Source organism: Microcaecilia unicolor, chromosome 2, assembly GCF_901765095.1.
Source record: "Microcaecilia unicolor chromosome 2, aMicUni1.1, whole genome shotgun sequence".
In the NCBI taxonomy this organism is placed as follows: domain Eukaryota; kingdom Metazoa; phylum Chordata; class Amphibia; order Gymnophiona; family Siphonopidae; genus Microcaecilia; species Microcaecilia unicolor.
This window is the reverse complement of record NC_044032.1, coordinates 440,492,892-440,516,541: the sequence shown is the minus strand read 5'-3', so window position 1 is coordinate 440,516,541 and position 23,650 is coordinate 440,492,892. Positions and strand designations below refer to the sequence as shown.

Sequence of the window (23,650 nt, the reverse complement as noted above, 5' to 3'; positions counted from 1 at the left end):
TGCAGTACCCAGTGGCACTTGGGCCACTGGGTACTGCAGGGGCTTGCTGACTATTGCTACAACAGCACTGAGCTATGAAAAAGACGAGAAGGCTGCATACAGAGATGACTTTAACCAGATGTACTGTGGCAGAACCTTTTAGAGCAGAGGTCCTCAAATCCAGTCCTTGAGGTTCATAACCCAACCTGGTTTTTAGGATTTCCACAATGAATATGTGTAAGAACTATTTGCATGCAATAGAAGCAGTGAATGCAAATAGATCTCATATATATTATAGAAATCCTGAAAACCAGGCTGGGTTGCAGACCTCAAGGACTGGATTTGAGGACCCCTGTTTTAGAGGACTGGGTTGGTTTCACCTTACCCCTTCTCCTACTGCCTTGGAGTCTTCATTCCATTGGTTGTTCTACTTTGCCCTTTACATGTGGACAGTCTTTATGTCACTGTTAGTGTCCTTTGCCCCGCTTATAGTGCCTGGGGACTTTATGCCAGTCTTGGTGTCTTGTACTGCTATCGGCTCTCTTGAAGATGCCTACCAGCAAATTTTATTGAAAATGGATGGAGAACCCCACTGTGCAAAATTGTGTGCCCCACTGACTGTAATGGAAATTAATAATTCAGAATCAAAAAAATCAAACTGAATAGGTGATCTGAAAACAAACAAACACATTTTTTTCTATGCACATTCCTAGAGGACTGTTCTTTTCTAGCTGAAGAGAGAGCGATAGCTAAGAGGTTCTGAATTCTTGACATAAGAGGTAGGGAGCTGGAAGGAGAGAAACTACAGCTGGAGAGCCTTGTATAGGCCTCACACATTTCTACAGCTCGTAAGGAGCGTGTGTGTGTTCCAAGGGGTCTCCCCTCTGAGCCCAGCTCTGATTGTGGTCTGATGAGGACAGTCAGTAGATGTTAATGACCTGCTATCTTAGGAAACCATACAGGAAAAGATTTTCTGTTCCTACTCACTAAGAACAGCCAGCCCCTCTGCATGTCTGCTTGAGACTCATACTAGGGTCGATGCAGAAAGCTGCACGTTAGAGCTGCAGACCACGTCTTCTAATGCAAACATGCACCAAGCTTGAAACAGTACAGCAAAGGAAAGGAACCTCTCGCAGATGGTATCCAAACCAAATCTTTATTAAAAAATTCTTCTAAAACAGTGAGGGAGACCCGACATGACTCATGTTTTGACCCAGACGGCCTGCATCAGGGGTCTAAAAGGTTGTACAATAAAATTGGAATTAAAACATAGATATATGTACATAAAAAATAATAAGGTGATAAAATAAACAAACATAAGAAAGACCCATACCTAGGAAATTGTCATGCAAATACATGTTCCTAGATAAGTCTAAATGGCAAAATCTCCTATTAACAATTTTAAAACATATATAAGTAGAAATAAAATTATATATTAAGAAAGGAACATGTACATTTGTGAATATAAATGTATAAAAGGTCCATAGTAAATACCAATATTCAAAGGGTACCGGATGAACAGAGACAAAAAAAAAATCACCTGATTAGGATATATTACATTGTTGTGAATCTGAACATAAATGTTAACATTAATAATTAGACACCAGGAAATTTTTATTGTTAAGGACAACACCCACAGAAGGCTATTTGCTCAGAGCCAGTGCTAGTCAGCCCGGATTTTAACCAGCCCTGTATTGTCTAGATGGATGCGTCAGAGGTTGGGCTTGGTCATTCTGGCCCAAGAAGTGGATGGAGAAGACCACCGGGTGGCATACATTAGCCAAAAGCTGTTCCCAAGGGAGAAGAACTACATGGGGATTAAGAAGGAGGCTCTCACATTCAAATGGGCCCTGGAGACATTCCAGTATTATCTACTGGGCTGTGATTTCCTGTTGGTCACTGATCAACCCCTGCAGTAGATGGCCCGCCCTAAAGATTCAAATGCATGTGTCATGAGATGGTTCCTCAGTCTTCAACCCTTCAAGTATTGGGTACAACACCAGACGGGCCGAGAACATGCAAATATGGCCTTTTTGCCCCGGGAGGTGGACCCAGACATGGCAGGTGCTCAACCTGGTACAGTTGAACTGAAGGGGAGGTATTTGATGGGTTGCATAGGACACTCAACTCATCCTTAAGAGAAGTCCCTCTCTAGTTAGCCTGGGCCATCTTAAGAGTGCAGATCCCACCCTAGAAGGAAGTAGGCCAGGAGGGGCACAGACACTATTGGGAAGTTCAAAAGACAGGGCCAGGCAGAAGTTAAGGAAGCACAGGGAGGAAAGACTTGAATCCCCACTGTGTGCTGTGGAAGCACCCATTCAATAATCGTGACCTTGCTGAGTTAAGCCACTGTAACTTTTTTTTAAAATTAACTTTGCAAGTCTGTTTTGCAGTCTGGCGGGACCCCAGTCGGGCAGACCTGGACCCCAGGGAGGAACCTGGAACCTTGTAGGCTTGTTTGGGGTGTGGCATCCCTGACAGTAGTGGACTGTTTAACCTGCTGGTTTCTGTGGGCCAGGAGTTGTTCAGACTGTTAGGAGTTGGCTGTGTTTTACTTTGTGCTGAAAAGAAAAAAAACCCCACCCAAAACCTTAAAGAAAAAGGCTGTACAAACATTATCTGGAGCAGCATTAGGCTTTAGCACTGAGAGGAATGGGGCTAGGATGCCTGTTTTTTGCTTGGCTATTTGACAACTGGCTCTCTGGGGACTCCACACCATATAGGTATTCTCAGAAATTAGTGATTCTGAGTCTCCATTTGTTGGTTGGAGTGCATAACTTAACTTACCTGTGTCAGTCTGGCGGTACTAAAGGAAAGCAAATTAGCAGGTAAGACCTAATTTACCCTTAAAACCACACCAAGCTTGTCAGTATTATTGTACTGTGTTTAATTGTAATTTTAATGACAATCTCTGTGGGATGTCCATCTGTAGTGGAACAGCTACAGGCTACTGCTTCCTAGCGGTGACAGAGCAATGAGGAAAGAATAGAATATGGGTAATAGTATACACTCTGATATTTCCTATTTATTACATTCCGCTTGTATGCAAACCTGAGTTCAGTGGCTCCTGAATAATACTGACAAGCTAGGAAACAGGCCAATTATAAAAATAGAAGCTTTTTATGTATAGGCAAGTAAATAACTAAAAATGAAAACACATATAACTAAGAATTATGTGCAAATGCAAGGTAACTCAAGGAGGAGTAAAAGATAAATGTTCTTATCAGAAAATTAGTCAGAATAAATGCACACAAGCCCTGACGTTAGGCCCTTCAGTCAGTCCTCCTGCTATTACCCTTTAGTAATAACAAAGCTGGCATACAACCTGAGGAGAGAGGAATCTTCTACAAAATTGGTACAGAATACCAGGTGACCAGCTGGATCCTTCCAGAAGAGCCCTGGAATCTCGCAGCAGAAGAGTGGGTGGCTGGTAAAAACCTGAAATGATAACAACTCAGGTCAGATGGAAACACCAGCTAACACATGGAACACAGCTAACACAGGAAGTAGTATGTATAAATAGAGCCAAAAAAAAAAAAAAGCCACAGCCATCTTGGTGTGATCGAGGGATCCAATCAGAGGGTACAGTTGGCAACTTAAAGTATGTTTGGTTAAGATTTTTCATGAATGTATTAGTAAGATAGTGTATTTTAATAGAATGCATTTTTTAGGGGGATATCCTTGATCATCATCATTTATTCATTTTATATACCGTTTCTTATTGCTGCTGCAAAACAGAACGGTTAACATTTTTCAAAATACAACTCATACATACAAACAAATAAGAACTCCAATCATTGATAGAAATGCACAGCAACCCAAAATGACAAAGAAGGACATACCTAGTAAAATCTACAAATTAAATACAGCTAAGCCTAAACTTCTACACGTTCTCTACTATTATAAGTTCTGTTCAATACAGTTTGTGAAGAGAAAAGTTTTCAGAAGTTTTCAAAAATGAATGTAAGGCTTCTGGTGCACTCTGGTGGGCGAAACTTGTCAGATGTTAGAAATCTTCATGATAAGATGAACCAAACCCAAAAGAGACATACCAAATAGGAGGGGAGAGATTAGTAAGCTCGACTCAGGAGAGGGACCTTGTGGTGTTGGTGTCTGATGAACTAAAGGTGAAGAAACAATACGACAAGGCGATGGCTGTGGCCAGAAGGAGGCTAGGCTGCATAGAGAGGGGCATAACCAGCAGAACAAAGGAAGTGTTGATGCCCCTCTACAAGTCATTGGTGAGGCCCCACTTGGAGTATTGTGTTCCGTTTTGGAGGCCGTATCTTGCTAAAGATGTAAAAAGACTGGAAGCTGTGCAACAAAAAGCGACAAAAATGGTATGGGATTTACATTGCAAGCCATACGAGGATAGACTTGCTGACCTGAACATGTATACCTTAGAGGAAAGGAGAAACAGGGGTGACATGATACAGACGTTCAAATATTTGAAAGGTATTAATCCGCAAATGAACCTTTTTCGGAGATGGGAAGGTGGTAGAACTAGAGGACATGAATTGAGGTTGAAGTGGGGCAGACTCAGGACTAATGTCAGGAAGTATTTTTTTATGGAGAGGGTGATGGATATGTGGAATGCCCTCCCGTGGGAGGTGGTGGAGATGAAAACGGTAATGGAATTCAAACATGCGTGGGATAAACACAAAGGAATCCTGTTTAGAAGGAATGGTTTCGCGGAATCTTAGCGGAGATTGGGTGACGACGCCAGTAATTGGGAAACAAAACTGGAGCTGGGCAGACTTCTACAGTGTATGCCCTGATCGTGACTAAATAGATAGGGATTGGCTGGAGTGTAAATTTTAAGGGACTTCGACTTAGTACAAGAACAGTGCTGGGCAGACTTCTACGGTCTGTACCCTGAGAAAGGCAAGGACAAATCAAACTTGGGTATACAAATAAAGTATCACATACCATGTAAATGAGTTTATCTTGTTGGGCAGACTGGATGGACCGTATAGGTCTTTATCTGCCGTCATTTACTATGTTAGGCACCTTTTCCCAATTATGATATGGGTGTCATAATGCTAACCCAATTGTGTACAGTTCTGGTTATTACAGCTCAAAAAAAAAAAAAAGATATAGGTGCTTATTTTAGAAGCTCTATTCATGTTTTGGATGTCTGAAAACCAGCATTTAGACATCCATATTGCATGAATGTCCAAATACCAATTTTATAAAGCCAGGATATGGATGTCTAAAATTGCTGTACATCCATATGATGAGTGGTCTGGGTGTGTTTTAGGCAGGACTAGGGAGGGGTCAAAAGATGGACAACCTGCTCCAATTGCAGAAAGGAACGCTACATCCATGTACAAAAAGACAGATGTCCATATTTAGACCTGGTGCTTGACACTTCCAGATTACAGAAGGTTGTTCCAATTGAGCATTTCTCTAATGAATGAAGTAAGGGAAGTCACAGTGGATATTTTCCTGTCCCTGGAGGACTCACAATCTAAAAAAAAAAAAAAAAAATTACAAAAAGTTACAGTGGGACTTGAACCGGCAACCTCTGCATCTCTGCCCTGGCTCTACTCCTTCAGATGAACATCTATATGATCATTTTATAATACAGGTGTTCCTCTGCTGCCACAAAAATGTCCATGTCCCATGTTTTGTCCCTTTCATAGTTTGGACATTTCAGTTTGTAAAATGGAGTTCATGCTGGATGTAGCCAGAACTTGGACATCCATTTTCATATATTTTAGAACAGGCTGTATGTCAGAAGATCCTGTTCTAAAATACATGGACATCCATATTCTAAGTTAGATGTCCTTTCTAAAAATTCCTTTCATAATGTAATTACAGAAGGTACAAGGAAGGGCAACAAAATGATAAAAGGAATGGAAGGAATAGCTGCTTCATGAATGGGATGGGACAACTACCCTATGAGGAGAGGTTAAGATGGCTAGGACTCTTTAGCCTGGAGAAAAGGCGGCTGAGGGGTGATATGATAGAGGTCTACAAAATAATGAGTGGGGTAGAGCGGACAGATGTGAAGCGTTTGTTTACACTTTCAAACAATAATAGAACCAGGGGACATAAGATGAAATTAGAATGTGGTAGGTTTAAAACAAATCGGAGAAAGTTTTTCTTTACTCAGCGAGTAGTTAGACTCTGGAACTCATTGCCGGAGAAGGTAGTGATGGCAGCTGGCCTTGCTGAGTTTAAAGGGGGTCTGGACAGATTCCTGAAGGAAAAGTCCATTGATCATTATTAAATTTTGGGTTTTTGCCAGGTTCTTGGGGCCTGGATTGGCCGCTGTCGGAGACAGAGTGCTGGGCTTGATGGACCTTTGGTCTTTTCCCAGCGTGGCAGTGCTTATGTACTTATGTAATATTGACTTCCATATCTACAGTTCTTCTAAGATATTCATCCTAGGTTTCTCTCAAAGGTGGTGTCTTTTTCATGTTAATCAATCTATTGTCTTTCCTATCCTTTTCTCAAGGCCTTAAGCTCACAAAGGTAAACAGGCCCTACCATGCTGGACTATAAAAGCATTGCCTTACTATGTGAAGAGAAGCCACCCATTACCAGTCCACTCAACTTTTCATGTCCTTTGATAAAGTGCTTTGAACTACTGCAGTTTCTAAATTTGTTACGGTCAGACTAGCTTGAGGATTGTATCTCACTGCTACAACCTAGCAAGATTGCAGCTAACAAACTGAAAGCGCATAAAGTTAGCATGATGGCAATTATCAGTTTTGCAGCTTTGCTCACTTTCTATTGAAGAAATATGTAGAGTTGTAACATGGTCTTCCATTTAAAGCTTTACATCACACAACTGTTTGGACAATATGTCGTAAAGAAGACAGTGCATTTGGAAAAGCAATTCTGCAAGACCTTTTCAATTGATAATCAGCCTCTTTCAACCATGTACCTAGGCAGGCTGACCTGAGTATCAAAAACCTACATGAAAAAAAAAATTAGTCCTTGACTATGGGATTCCCCACTTATGTGGCAGACTCATCGTGTTTGTCGACAGAAAAAAAAAATAAAGCTGCTTACCTTACCATAGACAGCAGGATAAATCAGATATGATCCTGGGGTATTGATTCCTAGACTCTGCAATAGACTGAGGGAATTTATAAGCTAGTGGCTATCACCCACTTGTATGTCTGATTTCTCCTGTAATCTATGGAGAGCCTCCACTACAGGTAAACTCTTCTTTTTGCAAATGGAATTTTTTGAATGTTTTGTGTTTCTATCTTTTGCTTCCACAGCAGGGCAGACAGATCCAAAGTAAAGCCAAGGCGACCGTAGCTCCTCTACCAATGGTTCACACACCAGCCCGTCCTGCCAAGAGTTTTAGAACTCCTGCACCAGCCAAGAATGCCTATAATCTCAGCCTGTTCTCAGATGAGGAAATGAATTTTTGAGGGGAATTTATTAGATTTGCATATTTCACCTAATACAAATATAAGACTCCTAGATCCTTTGTTTTGGAGTCAGAAGGAAAATAGCACAAGACATTTTCTTGAGCCACAGTTTTTGAATCTGAAGATATTTTATTATGTGAAAACCTGTAACATCTGCAATTTGGAGGGAGATTGAGAGCCCCTGCACTATGAATTCTGACCACATCTTCAGGGACTAACTCAGCCTGGAGTGGTTGATTATTGTTTGCGATACCATTGAGCCTTCAATGCAAAGGCCATGAAAATCTGTTGCTCTAATTTTTTGTGTAAAAGGTTTAAGGAAAGCTCACCTCCTGACTAAGGCTCAGCAACACATGATGATTCCAGATATTATTTTCCTAGCAAGGACCATGGTACCCTATCCGCCTTATTTTCGAAAGAGAAAGACGCCCATATTTCGACCCAAATCGGGAGATGGGCGTCTTTCTCCCGTGGGCGCCCAAATCAGTATAATCGAAAGCCGATTTTGGGCGTCTTCACCTGCAATCTGTTGTGGAAACAGCCAAAGTTGACGGGGACGTGGCGGAGGCGTGGTGAAGGCGGGACTGGGGCATGTTTATCGGCCGAGGAGAGATGGGTGTCCTCGGCCGATAATCGAAAAAAGAAAGGCATTTTTAGCGCGAATTTGGGTCACTTTTTTGGACCCTTTTTGTGCACGAACAAGTCCCAAAAAAGTGCCCTAAATGACCAGATGACCACCGGAGGGAATCAGGGATGACCACCCCTGACTCCCCCAGTGGTCACTAACCCCCTCACACCCAAAAAAAAAACAACTTTAAAAACTTTTTTTCCCAGCCTGTATGCCAGCCTCATATGTCATACCCAACTCCATCACAGCAGTATGCAGGTCCCTGGAGCAGTTGTTAGTGGGTGCAGTAGACTTCAGGCAGGTGGACCCAGGCCCATCCCCCCCCTACCTGTCATACTTGTGGTGGTAAATGGGAGCGCTCCAAACCGCCCCCAAAACCCACATCTAGGTGCCCCCCTTCAGCCATAAGTGCTGTGGTAATGGTGTAGAGTTGTGGAGAGTGGGTTTTGGGGGGCTCAGCACCCAAGGGAAGGGAGCTATGGACTTCAGAGGTAGTTAACTTTTTTTTTTAATTGTTACAAGTGCCCCCCCTAGGGTGCCCGGTTGGTGTCCTGGCATGTGAGGGGGACCAGTGCACTACGAATCCTGGCCCCTCCCATGACCCAATGCCTTGGATTTGTTCGTTTTTGAGCTGGGTGCCTTCGGTTTCCATTATCGCTGAAAAACGATACTGCCCAGCTCAAATCCGCACAAATCTGATGCATTTGACTGGCACAAACCGTATTATTGGAAAAAAGATGGACGCCCATTTTTTTCCGAAAATACGGTTTGTCCTGCCCCTTCACGTACCCATTCTCGGAGATAGACGCCCTTGGAGATGGGCGTTCGATTATGCCCCTCCACGTAGAACAAAACATCTCATGGGGAAAATACTGGGAAGGTGAATAGTGGGATAGAGAAGATATTGAGCTTTCAACTATATTTTAGAAGGTTTAATTGGATTACACTCCCCCCCCCCCCCCAAGAAAACAAATATATATAGCTGGTTAGGTTAAAAGGAGACAACACACTGAATTCAGCATTCTTCTAAAAAGTACTATTTTACCTGTAAGTTGTGCAAAAACACCCCCCCAATAAAACCTAAAAGGCTGTGTAATTAGCATTGTTCTTTGCTTATAAGAAGCTCTGTGCGTCTTATCAAGTCATTAGTTAAATTTATGTTCTTGTATCAGCAAGTAACGATTAGCCAGGGAAGAGAGTCTGAATTCTACTAAAAATCCTACTGAAATAAACACTAAGGGCCCTGCTTACTAAGCCATGCTAGAGGCATGTTAGTAGCATGCACTAAGCATTAGCGTGCACTGTGTAGATGCCCATAATATTGGATAGCTACATGGTTAGTGCTCACTAATTTTTAGCATACTCTAAAAACGCTAACGCACCTTATTAAATAGGGCCCTTGATCTCTGATTTCACATTGCTTCTTTTATTTGTTACGTTAAAGCTCAATGCTCATTTTTTGTATTCGGCTGTATAGTAAAATATGCAATTCGGTACAGCTGTAGTCTAAATGTTTGCACCCTGATATAGAAGTGCCTCGTTAACGCACAAATGTTCTCGCACACAGTTAACATCCGCTTCAAGGCAGGTGCAGCCGGATGCTTGTACTGTGTTTTATAAAGCACTTCACCATTCTGCCCCTGCTCTGTCCAGACACCACCCCTAGGAATGCCAGTGCACAGATCAGATAAAATTGTACCCACTCTTGTCGGCATGTGTATTTGTACGAGTGTATGCACTCATGCAGTTCTATCATAGCTGTTTTCCATATGTAAAACATGCTTCACACATGTAAAAGGCTTTTTACAATGTGTCTGTTCATACGCCACAGTTCTCACAGGAAAGCATAACGTAGCTTCCTGCACAAACTTCCTGCTATAAACTCTGCCATTCCCTTGCTGATACATATTTGCTGCTGTTTTCCTGTTCTGGTTTTTACAAAAATTGTATTTGTTCTTCAGTTTGTATTTATTATGAAAACTTTTTGCTGTGTGCATTTACAGACTTGTTTTTTTGTTTTTCCTTTGTTGGAATAAAATGACTTGAAGGAACAGTGATATTATGTAAGCATGATATTATGTTACAATAGTTGCACAGATAACTTTGTATCCTGCAGCTTGTGGTCATTTTATGCCAAATAAGATATGAAATTGTATTATATTGTAACTCCAACATGGGTGCTCATCTTTACTTTTCTGTGTCTTTCCCCTCAAATCAAATATTAACTTGTTGACCAATAGTATCCCCGCCTTGGGCTCAATGCAGTGTACAAAGTAGCTAAAATGCAAAATTAATTCAAATTATAATCATAACAAGCCTTGCATGATGCCTTCCAGATGCATATTACCTTTGGGGTGAGCAGGAGAGACAGTTCGGATTTGCTTGCATCATTTCCAAATAAGCTTAGAGGGATAAAAGTGGATTTTGGTCAGATCCTACTGCACAATATAAAGAGATCCATATTATGCTTCAGTTTTCTAGTGAAGACTCCTGTCTTCTTGTAATCTTAGGAGGACTGCTGTAAGAAAACTGCCCAGACTTAGTACATAGATGTTAATGTAATTAGTATATAAGTTTGCATTGCTGCTGATTCCTTAAAGGTCTTATAAACAGTGCAGTTCAACTTGCACTGATCTTCCACAAATAATATTTTTGACAGTAACAAACCAGCATATATTAGCCAATTCAAAACTGTCTGACTAATCCCCTATTTCATAAAAATATACATTGTGTGTGTGTGAAATACCCTCAGGTACATTTAAAAATTCACTCTCATAGCATCCATAATTGGACAACTTCAAGGTGAATAGATATTCATTTCTTTCATTGGGCCATTTCAAAAACAAGGACTCCTAAATAATACAAAGTGTTCAAGTGTCCTAGTATCCCAATATTAAAAAATAAATTACATTTCAAAAGAGAAAGGGGACTAGAAAGCCTTCACCTATCTTTATGGTGCTCTTCGTGTCAATGCATTTTAACAAAAGTCCTCTGAAAAAGTTATCTTCAACTTCAAACTCTCCTCTGATACCCCTTGCTACTTCACCATACTCGGCCAACCATGGGTTTTATCATCCATGACTGTATCAAGGACTCAGGTGGCATCTCTGGACTTGAGCAATGACTCAAACATGCTTTAAAGTTTTAAGGCTGCTGACCTCAAGGCACCTGTGATTCCTGCAAAACATGATGCATTAGCATTTTGTCTCTTATGCTCCTAACAGGCACAGTAATCCTGCATCTAATTTGATGTAATGACATCACACCTAACTGGCACACAATGCTCTCTATGTATAAAATCAAGCAATAAAGTTCACATGCAGCAAAACACTGAAGCCAGAAAATGTGTTTGCATATGAAATAAAACCACAAATTTCCCTCCCGACCCAATGCTTATCAAACTGTAAATGTTTATATGTATATGAGAGCATAGAAATAAATACAAATAAATAGTCCTCCCTGCAGCAATAAATTTTCAACAATGTAGTCAGAAAATTCAAATAATAGAATTCCACTCAATGGCTTCATTAAGTTCAGCTGGAGCAATGGTATTAACTTAAAAAATCCAGAATTGCTCCTGCCTGGCAAGAAACAGTTCTCGATCTCCCTCTTAAAAGAGGGGGTAAGTGGTCTATAATATACCATCTCAGACTGCCATAATTATGTCCCATTGCCACACAATGTGGAACTAAAGGTGCTGTAGTGCGTAACCTGCTTTTGTGCTCTTGATAATTATATACCACAAAGGTGGATTTACAGGAAGTAGATGACCACAACTCATATGTTTTATTTAAACTAGGATGACACCAAGGGGCCCTTTTACTAAGCCCAAATGTACTACACGCATCAAATGTGCGTCAAAATAGAGTTACCGCACGGCTACCACATGGCTCTTGTGATATTCATTTTTGGTGCGTGTCCGATATGTGTGGTCGGAAAATAATTTTAATTTTCGGATGCGCACCAAGTGGCATTTGTTATGCATACAGTGGGGGAAATAAGTATTTGATCCCTTGCTGATTTTGTAAGTTTGCCCACTGACAAAGACATGAGCAGCCCATAATTGAAGGGTAGGTTATTGGTAACAGTGAGAGATAGCACATCACAAATTAAATCCGGAAAATCACATTGTGGAAAGTATATGAATTTATTTGCATTCTGCAGAGGGAAATAAGTATTTAATCCCTCTGGCAAACAAGACCTAATACTTGGTGGCAAAACCCTTGTTGGCAAGCACAGCGGTCAGACGTCTTCTGTAGTTGATGATGAGGTTTGCACACATGTCAGGAGGAATTTTGGTCCACTCCTCTTTGCAGATCATCTCTAAATCATTAAGAGTTCTGGGCTGTCACTTGGCAACTCGCAGCTTCAGCTCCCTCCTTAAGTTTTCAATGGGATTAAGGTCTGGTGACTGGCTAGGCCACTCCATGACCCTAATGTGCTTCTTCCTGAGCCACTCCTTTGTTGCCTTGGCTGTATGTTTTGGGTCATTGTCGTGCTGGAAGACCCAGCCACGACCCATTTTTAAGGCCCTGGCGGAGGGAAGGAGGTTGTCACTCAGAATTGTAGGGTACATGGCCCCATCCATTCTCCCATTGATGCGGTGAAGTAGTCCTGTGCCCTTAGCAGAGAAACACCCCCAAAACATAACATTTCCACCTCCATGCTTGACAGTGGGGACGGTATTCTTTGGGTCATAGGCAGCATTTCTCTTCCTCCAAACACGGCGAGTTGAGTTCATGCCAAAGAGCTCAATTTTTGTCTCATCTGACCACAGCACCTTCTCCCAATCACTCTCGGCATCATCCAGGTGTTCACTGGCAAACTTCAGACGGGCCGTCACATGTGCCTTCCGGAGCAGGGGGACCTTGCGGGCACTGCAGGATTGCAATCCGTTATGTCGTAATGTGTTACCAATGGTTTTCGTGGTGACAGTGGTCCCAGCTGCCTTGAGATCATTGACAAGTTCCCCCCTTGTAGTTGTAGGCTGATTTCTAACCTTCCTCATGATCAAGGATACCCCACGAGGTGAGATTTTGCGTGGAGCCCCAGATCTTTGTCGATTGACAGTCATTTTGTACTTCTTCCATTTTCTTACTATGGCACCAACAGTTGTCTCCTTCTCGCCCAGCGTCTTACTGATGGTTTTGTAGCCCATTCCAGCCTTGTGCAGGTGTATGATCTTGTCCCTGACATCCTTAGATAGCTCCTTGCTCTTGGCCATTTTGTAGAGGTTAGAGTCTGACTGATTCACTGAGTCTGTGGACAGGTGTCTTTCATACAGGTGACCATTGCCGACAGCTGTCTGTCATGCAGGTAACGAGTTGATTTGGAGCATCTACCTGGTCTGTAGGGGCCAGATCTCTTACTGGTTGGTGGGGGATCAAATACTTATTTCCCTCTGCAGCATGCAAATAAATTCATATACTTTCCACAATGTGATTTTCCGGATTTAATTTGTGATGTGCTATCTCTCACTGTTACCAATAACCTACCCTTCAATTATGGGCTGCTCATGTCTTTGTCAGTGGGCAAACTTACAAAATCAGCAAGGGATCAAATACTTATTTCCCCCACTGTATGTCATTACTGCCTGGTTACTGTGTGAGACTTTACCACTAGGTCAATGGCTGTCGGTAAGGTTGCAGACCCAAAATGGATTTTGAGTTTGCCGCACATCCATTTTCAGCAAAAATGTAAAAAAAAAAAAAAAAAGGTCTTTTTTTACAGGCACGCTGAAAAATGGATCAGCATGCGCCCAAAACCCGCACCTACACTACCACAAACCATTTTTCAGCGCACCTTAGTAAAAGGACCCTCAAAGATTGTACTGAAATAGTCAATTGACAAAAAGAGCACTAGCCACACAGTTGATGGCTGCTGTAAATTTCTTGTCCATTATCATCAAAATGAAATCCAGCAGTATGAACAAAACCGTCCTTCAGATTTCGTCCCCAGGTGAACGCAGCACAGGGCTACTGTTGGAACACTGAATGAAAGGACAAAATGTTCAGTGTGTTCTGATTATTTGTGCTATTTGAGATAATGTGGAAAAATTAAGAACACAAATAAAACGATCCATAGGTTCAGGATTTTTGTCCAATAACAGCTGCGGTCTTTGTGCATACCACGCACATTTATAAACTCTTAATTATTTTCATAGGGTATCCACACCGACAAACGTGCACAAAAGCTTAGCTTGAAGATTGAATTCTTCACCTGAGTACATATGCACCGCAAGCATAGAAATTGACCTATCGGTAATGAATTCTTCAGTTTATAAGGATGGTGGCTATCCAAATTGTAATGATCTGTCTGGTTCCTAAACACAGTTGAACTCGAGGTGTCTCCTTTGCAAATCACAGTGTCCAGGAAAGATATTAAATTAGGATCATACTTCATGGTAAATTTCAAGTTGGAATTTAATGTTCTCAGCCAATTGAGGAACAATTGCAGCTAATTTCCGGGGACAAAATCTGAAGAACAGTTTAGTTCTTACTGCTGGATTTCGTTTTGTTAATGGACAAGAAATTTACAGTGGCCATCAACCGTGCCTTCCTAAATAGGAGGTGGTAAGTGCTCCCTCGTTAATCTTTTTCAGAAAAAAATTGGGAGGGAGCCCTATTTCCTAGGCATGCTAGAAATGGGCTTAGCACATGGGAAAGTCATGTATGGTAAGCCCATTTACTAGCACACTTTAGTAGACATACCCCTAAACCAGTGGTTCCCAAACCTGGTCCTGGAGGCATAATTCTTAACTTCCTGGTTTATAAAAATAGATCAAACCTCCTCTCCCCTGCCTTCCTACATCAGTTTGGTATGTCTAAATGCAGAGAGAGGGGAAAATAAGGGCGAAGCAGAATCATCACTTGTCTGATGCCAGGGGCATAGCCAGACCTCGCGGTGGGAGGGGACCAGAGGTGGGGGGCACATTTTAGTCTGCAGCCCCGCTGCCTTGCCGCTCCCCCCCTGCAGCCCTGCTGCTCCCCCTGTCACCCTGCCACTCCCTACCGCAGCAAAAACCTTGGCATGCTCAGTTTCATTACCTCCACAGCATGCAAATCTCTCTCATGAATATTCATTGTAGATATCCTGAAAACCTGACTGGCTGGGGTGCCTCCAGAGTCAGGTTTGAGAACCACTAAACATTATGCTAATCCAGTAGCTGAACGTGAAGGCAGGGATGATACTAGTTCAACTGAGTCGTAAGAGCATCAGACACTGGCGTATCTACATGAGGCCACAGGGGCCTGGGCTCCCTCAAATTTTCTCTGGGCCCCCTGGTTTTGCTGGCGGGGGTCCCCAATCCCTGCCAGCTGAAGCGTTATCCAGCGCTGGTCTCTGGCCTGCCCTGATCTGTCTTCCCCTCACATCCGGCACGCTCTGTTTAGTGAAACTGAGCATGCCAAGGTTTTTGCTGCGGCAGTGGGTAGGGAGTGGCATGGTGACGGGGGGAGCAGCGAGGCAGTGGGGCTGCAGACTAAAATGTGCCCCCTACCTCTGGCCCCTTCCCACAGTGAGGTCTGCCTATGCCCCTTGCATCAGACAAGTGATGATTCTGCTTCTCCCTTATTTCTCCCTCTCTCTGCATTTAGACATACCAAACTGATGTAGGAAGGCAGGGGAGAGGAGGTTTGATCTATTTTTATATACCAGGAAGTTAAAAATTATGCAATTTTTCCTAATGAAAACCCAAGCAATGAACATGGAATTCGATACATTGATTGAAATTTACTTGCCATTAGGTGGCGCCAAAGCCATTGGAATCCAACCTATCCCAGCATCTTTTTGTAGAAGCTTACTGAAGGATCACTGCTCTTAGACCTCCATCTCCACTTTGAATGTTCTGTGTTTTTCTATTTCTCAATCTCTCCATTTCTTTTATCTTTGTCTTGTAAGGGGTTTTAATAACTAAAATGTGGGGTTTTTTTTCAACAAACACGTTGTAGGCGATACTTAGCTAGTCATGGATATATGAAGTTAGTCCAATAAGAGTGTCAAGTACAACTTATTTGTTAACCCTTATTTCCAAATCTCAGTTTGGACTAACATGGCAATCACAATTCTTTTCTTTTTCAACAAGGAATTATCTTGTTTGATGTTAAGGTTTTTCAGCTGTTTGTACCAAAGGGCATCTACAACCTCAAAAAAAAAAAAAGCGTGTCCTGGATTTTCTTCAATCGGTTCTTTTCACAGACAGACAGAATGGAACTGAAGCAGGCCAGCTAATGCAGTCATTGTGAACACAGGATATTTCTCATGCACCTGATGTCAGCACGTAAGATGCAGACTTAGGAGCACATAGTATTTGACCTGAAATTTCTACATTTACTGATCTGGCTTCAGGGATGTCTCTCAGGTTCCAGCTATCTCCAGGTGGTACAGAAGTACTGAGTGTAATGGTATTGCTGTAGCATGCATCACAGTTGGTAGGACATGAGAGGGTGGTGTAGAACTTTAAATAAAAAAAAACACTAGCCTGTTCTCAATTTAACAATTGTTTATTGATATAGGAGAACATACAAGTCTTAATGGCAGACAAGGTATATTCTAAATTCTAGACAAAAGATAGTTCCTTAACTAGGGAATTTGGTATCTTGACCAGAAAGGAACAAAGGAATACATAAAAAGATTCATTATTAAAGGAGCATAGGTTAGTTTACTAATGATTACATACACATAATTTATATTCTCTGTGATAGACTCCTTCACCCCTTAACCATCAGATTACCCATAATATATTGGAGTCATAAATTGCTCACAAGTCAAGATACAAGATACTTACAATGCTTTCCTTTCCTAAAGGTCTCTATGTCACATAACAGTATACCCTGCTATTCATAGTTAAACAGTGAGGTAATACATATCCATAAAGTGGTCATATACGTATTATAAATATGTTTTAGTATAGGCTAGAATCTAAGGTAGAACATTTTTCCACAGTGACAGTGATACAGAGCTATAGCACAGGATTGGGTGAGGCAGTGTAGTGAATGGCATCTGAAAATAAGGGGCTGCTGGCAGGGCTGGTTCAAGCAGAGCCACTGCAAGGGAATTAGGTAAACTGTTGAGCTTGTACTGTCCCAATTAATGTTCAAACAATAATGGGGTAATTTTATAGCAGAGTGTTATATGCTAAAGTAAGCTCTTTAAACCTTATCCCAATAAGCAACTGGTAGCCAGCGATGTTTCAAACACAGGGACACGTGATCAAAACACCTAGCCTTACACATAATTCTAACTGCTAGATTCTGTACAGATTGAAGTTTTCATAAAAGTGACTGGGATAACCAGGCACAGGTAACGTTACAGTAGCAGAGTTTTGAAGTCACTAAAGCTAGTAATACTGTAATTTGTAATGACTGATCCAAAAATGAACGAATGGCACGGAATAGTCTGAGTGCATTGAAGCAGGATTTGACTAGCGCATTTATCAGTGGTTAAAAAGAAAGTTCTCTATCAATAATGATTCCAAGATATTTAAAGTTATGGACCAATGTTAAGGGAGAACCACTCAAAGATGGTGCTATAGACAGAGTGAGAAGGTGATCAGTGATCCAATTATTTGGTGTGATTTGAGTACAAGAAGGTTTATTTGTTTGTATTTTGCTCACACCTTTTTCAGGGGTAGCTCAAGGTGAGTTACATTCAGGTACTCTGGATATTTCTCTGTCCCAGGAGAGCTCACAAATCTAAGTTTGTACCTGAGGCAATGGAGGGTTAAGTGACTTGCCCAAGATCACAAGGAGCAGCAGCAGGATTTGAACCGGCCACTTCTGGATTGCAAGAGGTGCTCTAACCACTAGGCCACTCCGACTTTCAAACAAGGCTGCCTGAAAGTCAAGATCTTGACCAATGGTGTTTGCAAAGCCAAGACATCAAAAGCAAAAGTGGATCAGTTGTTTCAACCTGTACCTTATGATCAGGAACCATTGGTGATAAAAAGAAGAAGTCAAAGCAGCACTGAAAGCTTTATTAAAGACTGGGTATAACTGAACTCCTGATAGTTCTCATGTACAAGCTTTACATTGATCAAGAAGCAACAGTTTGAATGGAACAAAGAAAAAGAATGATCTAAAAATTTATTTATTTATTTGCTGCACTTGTATCCCACATTTTCCCACCTATTTGCAGGCTCAATGTGGCTTACAAAATGTTATAGCAACATGTACACATTATAGGATAAGAATTTCAAAATATAGATACAGATGGGTACATAGAATATCAAAGCAATAATATTAACGGAATAATAATTTTTACAATTATTACAAATAAGAGTGCATGAGTAAATCATATTGGATTGGAAGTGGATTGAAAGATCAACATAACATAACATAATGCTATCAGGACAAGATATAATATTCAGTCGTGAGGATGTAATTAGGATGGACAGATAGGAGGGCTCCTTAATAGTTGTGATTGGAATAATTAGGAAGTCAGATCGTTATGGGGAATCTTTATTGTACGCCTTTATGAATAAGTAGGTCTTTAATAACTTTCGGAAGGTTGTCAGGTCGTGTGTTGTTTATATGGCAATCGGTAATTCATTCCAAGGCCGCATACTTTCCTCTTAGCTATTCAATCTATATGCAGAAGCAACTGTAGCATAGAGGGCCACAGATGAAACAAGGTGGAGCCAAAGTTCAGAAGAAGCAGATTTTATTGAAGGACCCGACATGGCCCACGTTTTGGCTAATGCCTGTGTTAGGGGTCATGAGAATGTAACAGTGGTACAAAATTCCTTGAATCAGTTCCACAGTCAAAGCGATAAGTTAACCAGTACATTGAGCAGGCACGTTGGCAAAGTCCTGGAAAACCCAGGCACTTGAAGAGGCAGAGATCCTGGGAGGAGGAACAGGTAGGAAACAAAACCTCAGAAGTTGAACAAATCAGCAGAGAAGCAGTTCTGTATGAAAAAAGCCAAGATGTTCAGATTTTCCGCCTCTGAGAGGAATCTCCCACGGATCTTCCTGAACTCCAAATACATTGAGCTCATGTAATGGAAGGCAATGAATCGCTCATCATCCCCAGGACCTCACTTAAGTATTTCTTGACCATATCCACAAGGGCAATCAAAGGTGACTTGAGGAAGTTGAGAAATCTCAGGTTATGTTTCCTAACCTGGTTTACCAGGTATTCCAGGTAGTCCTCAACTTCAGAGGACTGATGGGCAGGTATCTGAGCTGAGCAGATATCTAGCTTGGAGCAAGACTGCCTCTGAAACAACCTTAATGTCCTTAGAGTTCTCCATAATCAAAGGCTGCAAAGAAGGCGGCATATCATAGACAATATCCCAAAGTGACTCCAAAGTCACTACGGCTGGCTTTACTATGACCCAAAATAACATAGCAGGAGGTGGTAGACTTTTCACCTGGGAGAGAGTACTCATGGTATCCAAAGGAAAAATCTTTAAAGCTGATTAAAAAAAGAATCTGTCATCCAGGTTCCATAGTCTCATCCGCTGCAGGCACATTCCCTCTCTATAAACCCAGTTCTTCAGCCTGTTGAGACACTGGGTGCAGAAATGCCTGCGGCTCTTTCACTTCCTCGCTGCGGGGGGTGGCAGCAGGCTCAACGGGGCTCAGAGACACCCCATCCATGCTACTGACCAATGCTAATGCGTTGGCTCCGGCAGAAGGAGATGAGGTAATTGGGAGCCCTGCATGCACTCCGAAGTGAGCCAGAGTAATCTGTTTCATCGCCAGGACAGCACCGGGAGTTGGAGTCTCCCTAACCTTCCCTCTCTGCTTGCCCATCTCCAATGAGCTGGAAGATGTTCTGAAGAGATGAAATTGGCATAGCCTGGATAGTAACTGCAGATGCATCTACCTCCTAATCATCTTGGTCTCCATCCACCACTCTGAATCTCACATCCTTTTTGGAATTCTCCCTGGGTGTAATTACACAGAGAACAAATTATGGTGCTTACTTTTGCTTTGGAACCTGACCAACACGCAGTTTTGAAGCTTTCCTTTAAACATCTAGAGAAGCAGTTTTTGGGATCCAAGTATGCATATTCCCTGATCTTTCAAGAAAGACGCAGAGGAGGCGTAAAGCTTTCCTGGCCTTATGGCCTAGAATACAAGCTAATTTTGTGCTAAGTTTTCCTTGTGTTTTGTAGTTTATGAGGGTAAACAATTTCAATTTTTTGACTCAAAACAGCTAAATGCTTTTCTAGCAGCTAAAGAAGAACTGAATGTCATTACATAATCCTGAATGCACGCTACCAGGTGTAGGCTAGAGATGGTATTCGGGGGAAACGACTGCCTGATTAGAATTTATATTTATATTTCTTTATAATAGTTTATTTTTGATATCTTGGATCTTTATTTCCTTAACTTGTAGGCATAAGATTAATGTTTATTTCCTTTAAATATTTGAGAATTCTTTTTCTCTGTCTCCTGATTATCTCAGAATTTGGAGATATTTTAAAATTTGAATTAAAAAAAAAAAAAAAAAAAAAGCCAAAATGTGAAAATAGGTGGAAGGCTCATCAACAAACTTCACTATGCTAATGATACCACATTACTGGCTGAAAGTGAAATAACCAGAAATATATGATAACCAAGATCAAGAAAGATGGAGGGGTATTTTCGAAGAACATCCAAGTCAGAATAGAGACATCCAGCTCATAACATCCATCTCACATGTATTTTCCAACAGGAAATATGTCAGGATTTTCTGTTTAAAAATAAGTGAGATGAACGTCTGTGTGCTGATGACGTCCAGCATGAACAGCCATGTTACAAACTAGAACATCCAACATATGAATGGCAAAAAAGGTGGGACAACGACGTCTATCTGGCAGCATTCTTAGGAGAACGGCCACACAGAGATCCCTGCAGAGCAGAGGGGAAGCCTAGTGATTAGCACAGTGGACTTCAAACCAAGGGATCTAGATTCAAATCCCTAACTCTTATTCTATAATTGTGAGACATCCAAGAGCAGAAAAATACAAACTGTACCTGAATATATACCACTTCAATAGCCTTCAGGCTTTCAGGTGACATATTTAGGTACAGTATGCATTTTTCTATTTCTGGATGACTCACTGTTTCCAAAAATAAATAAACAAAAGAAGGACTTAGGAGTGGCCTAGTGGTTAGGGTGGTGGACTTTGGTCCTGGGGAACTGAAGAACTGAGTTCGAGTCCCACTTCAGGCACAGGCAGCTCCTTGTGACTCTGGGCAAGTCACTTAACCCTCCATTGCCCCAGGTACAAATAAGTACCTGTATACAATATGTAAGCTGCATTGAGCCTGCCATGAGTGTGAAAGCGCGGGGTATAAATGTAACAAACATAAAAAAAATAAAAATAAAATAAAGTGGAATTTGAACCTGGGTCCCTTGGTTTAAAGTCCACTGCAATAACCACCAGACCTCTCAGACTTGTTTCCTGTGTTCCTAAGAATGCCTAAGAATGACTTTCAGTTTCACTTTCAGGGGAGACGGAGGGGGACAGAAACCCTTGGGGAATTAAGGAGATATCTCAATATATAAAAGGCACCACCAACGTTCTAAATGAAGCCTCCAGCCGGAAGTGTGAAGGGGGAGAGATATCCTGTTTCCCCATGAGTGTCTGCCTCGCCCTCGCTCTCTCTGTAACACAAACAGTGAAGGAAAACACAGCAAAGCACAAAATCAAATCGCGCTCTCTGTAACAGTGAAGGACTCGGAGGGGGGAGGGGAGAGAGGGCAGAAGCCTTCACTATCTCTGTAACACAAACACAGCAGGAAACTTAACACTGAAGGACTCAACTCCGAGGGGGGAGGGGACAGAGAGCTGAGGGGACAGACAGCACACTCCCACATGCACACAGAAGACAACCTTGCTAGCCCCAGTTTCATTTGCATCAGAAATGGGGGTTTTTTTTTTTTACTAGTAATGCATTAATCCCTCCAGTGGTCAGCTGCTCAGAGCACATTTTTGTATCCTGGATGTGCCTAAAACAAGTCTAACTTAGGACATCTTAGACCTGGACATTCTTTTCATTTGGTTATCGCTGGGATGTTCTGATTTTGGGCCCTCCCTAGAACCACCCAAAACAGACCTACAACACACCCCCCTTGCTATTTGGACATCCCTTTTCTGCCTTTGCAAAATTGAGATTTTCAATGTTTCAAGCACATGGATGTCCATATGCTTTGAAAATAAGCTCCACAGTCTCAAAATAGGACTGCACCTTAATGTGAAGACGACAAAGATCCTGACAACTGGTAAAATTTCACCCTTGATGGAGACGTAATAGAAATAGTAGACATCTTCGACAAAGGAATAATAAGTAATCAAGAAATCCAACATATCACTCTTGGCAGAATAGCTATGAAGGATCTTCAAGTACAGATCTCTCTCTCTCTCTCTCTCTCTCTCTATATATATATATCTATATATATATACACACAAAGATTTGACTTGTCCTGGTAATGGTTTTCTCAATAATGTCAAACGTATGTGACAGTTGGACAGTGAAGAAACAAGACAGGAAGAAAATTGATGCCTTTGAATTATGGTGCTGAAGAAAATACTGTGCATACCATAGCCTGCTCAAAGAACAAATCAATAGGCAGGATGGATCCCTGCATGGGCCTACTGGGCCCAGGCCCAGGGGCCAAAATGTCGGGGCCCTTCTCGTTAACAAGGCAGGCTTTGCGTAACAGCCTACCTGTACAGTCTGGTGGTTGTGTTTTTCAGGAACGTGATAAATCTATTTTTAAACTGTGATGAAAACCTAACATTTACCATTTATTAATGCTCATGTCAATATCCTATAACACTAACAGTAACGAGGTTATATGCATACTTGTATACATTTAAAACTCTTGCATAGTTGCATGTACCTTGTGTGATGGACAGTATAACTATGTACTTGGCAGCTGCAGATGGGAAGGGGGAGCAGGGTTCCATGCGCTTTTGGCCCAGGGGCACACAAACTTGTGATCTGTGCCTGTCAATAGGTAGTGGAGATGAAACCTAAGCTTTCCTTGCGGGCTCAAATGAAGAGACTTCAACTTTAATTCTTCAGATGCATCATGCAAAAAGAAAAGTCATTAGAGGAAGACATCATGCTCAGCAAGTTTGAAGGTCAACAAAAAAAGAAGGACCAGCAATGTAATGGATCGATACAATGGCAACCATAGCTGTAAATCTATCAACGATTATTCACCTAATTCTGAACACAATAGCCAGAGCTTTGCCATCAGTTCTGCTGTCTGATCTTTTCAACACTTATTCAGAATCAGGAATGGTTCTGGAGAAATAGAAATGGGAAAATGTGGTTCCTTTCCACAAAAGCAAAGTAAGGAGATAGCTGAGAAAAGGAGGTTGATTAGTCTGAAATGGGTTCTAAAGTGACTGACTGGGTCAGAAACTGGTTAAATAGGAGCAACAAAAGGTAGTGATAAACAGAATTCGCTCTAGGTATAGGGGTATTACCAGTGGTGTGCTGTGGGAATTGGTCTGTGGTCCAGTTTTTTCTCATTTTTGTAAGCAGTATTGCAGAACTATTTCCCAAGGTTTGCCTTTTTGAGGATGAAACAAAAACTCTTTAGCGAGGTGGACATCCCAGTAGGTGTGGATAACAAGAGGAGGGATCTAGCAAAGTATGAGGAGTGGAGGAGTGGCCTAGTGGTTAGAGCATCTGCTATCTTA

General features: G+C 41.7%; 1 protein-coding gene across 1 annotated transcript in view; it reads left to right on the top strand.

Annotated features, from left to right (window-relative positions):
- M1AP (meiosis 1 associated protein) overlaps positions 1 to 7,759 on the top strand; it is a 128,076-nt gene extending 120,317 nt beyond the window's left edge. The window contains 2 exon segments of the mRNA XM_030192535.1: positions 7,218 to 7,361; positions 7,364 to 7,759. Coding sequence (XP_030048395.1) covers positions 7,218 to 7,361; positions 7,364 to 7,387 — 168 coding nt within the window. The 3' untranslated portion in view covers positions 7,388 to 7,759.
- Positions 7,760 to 23,650: the final 15,891 nt, after the last annotated feature.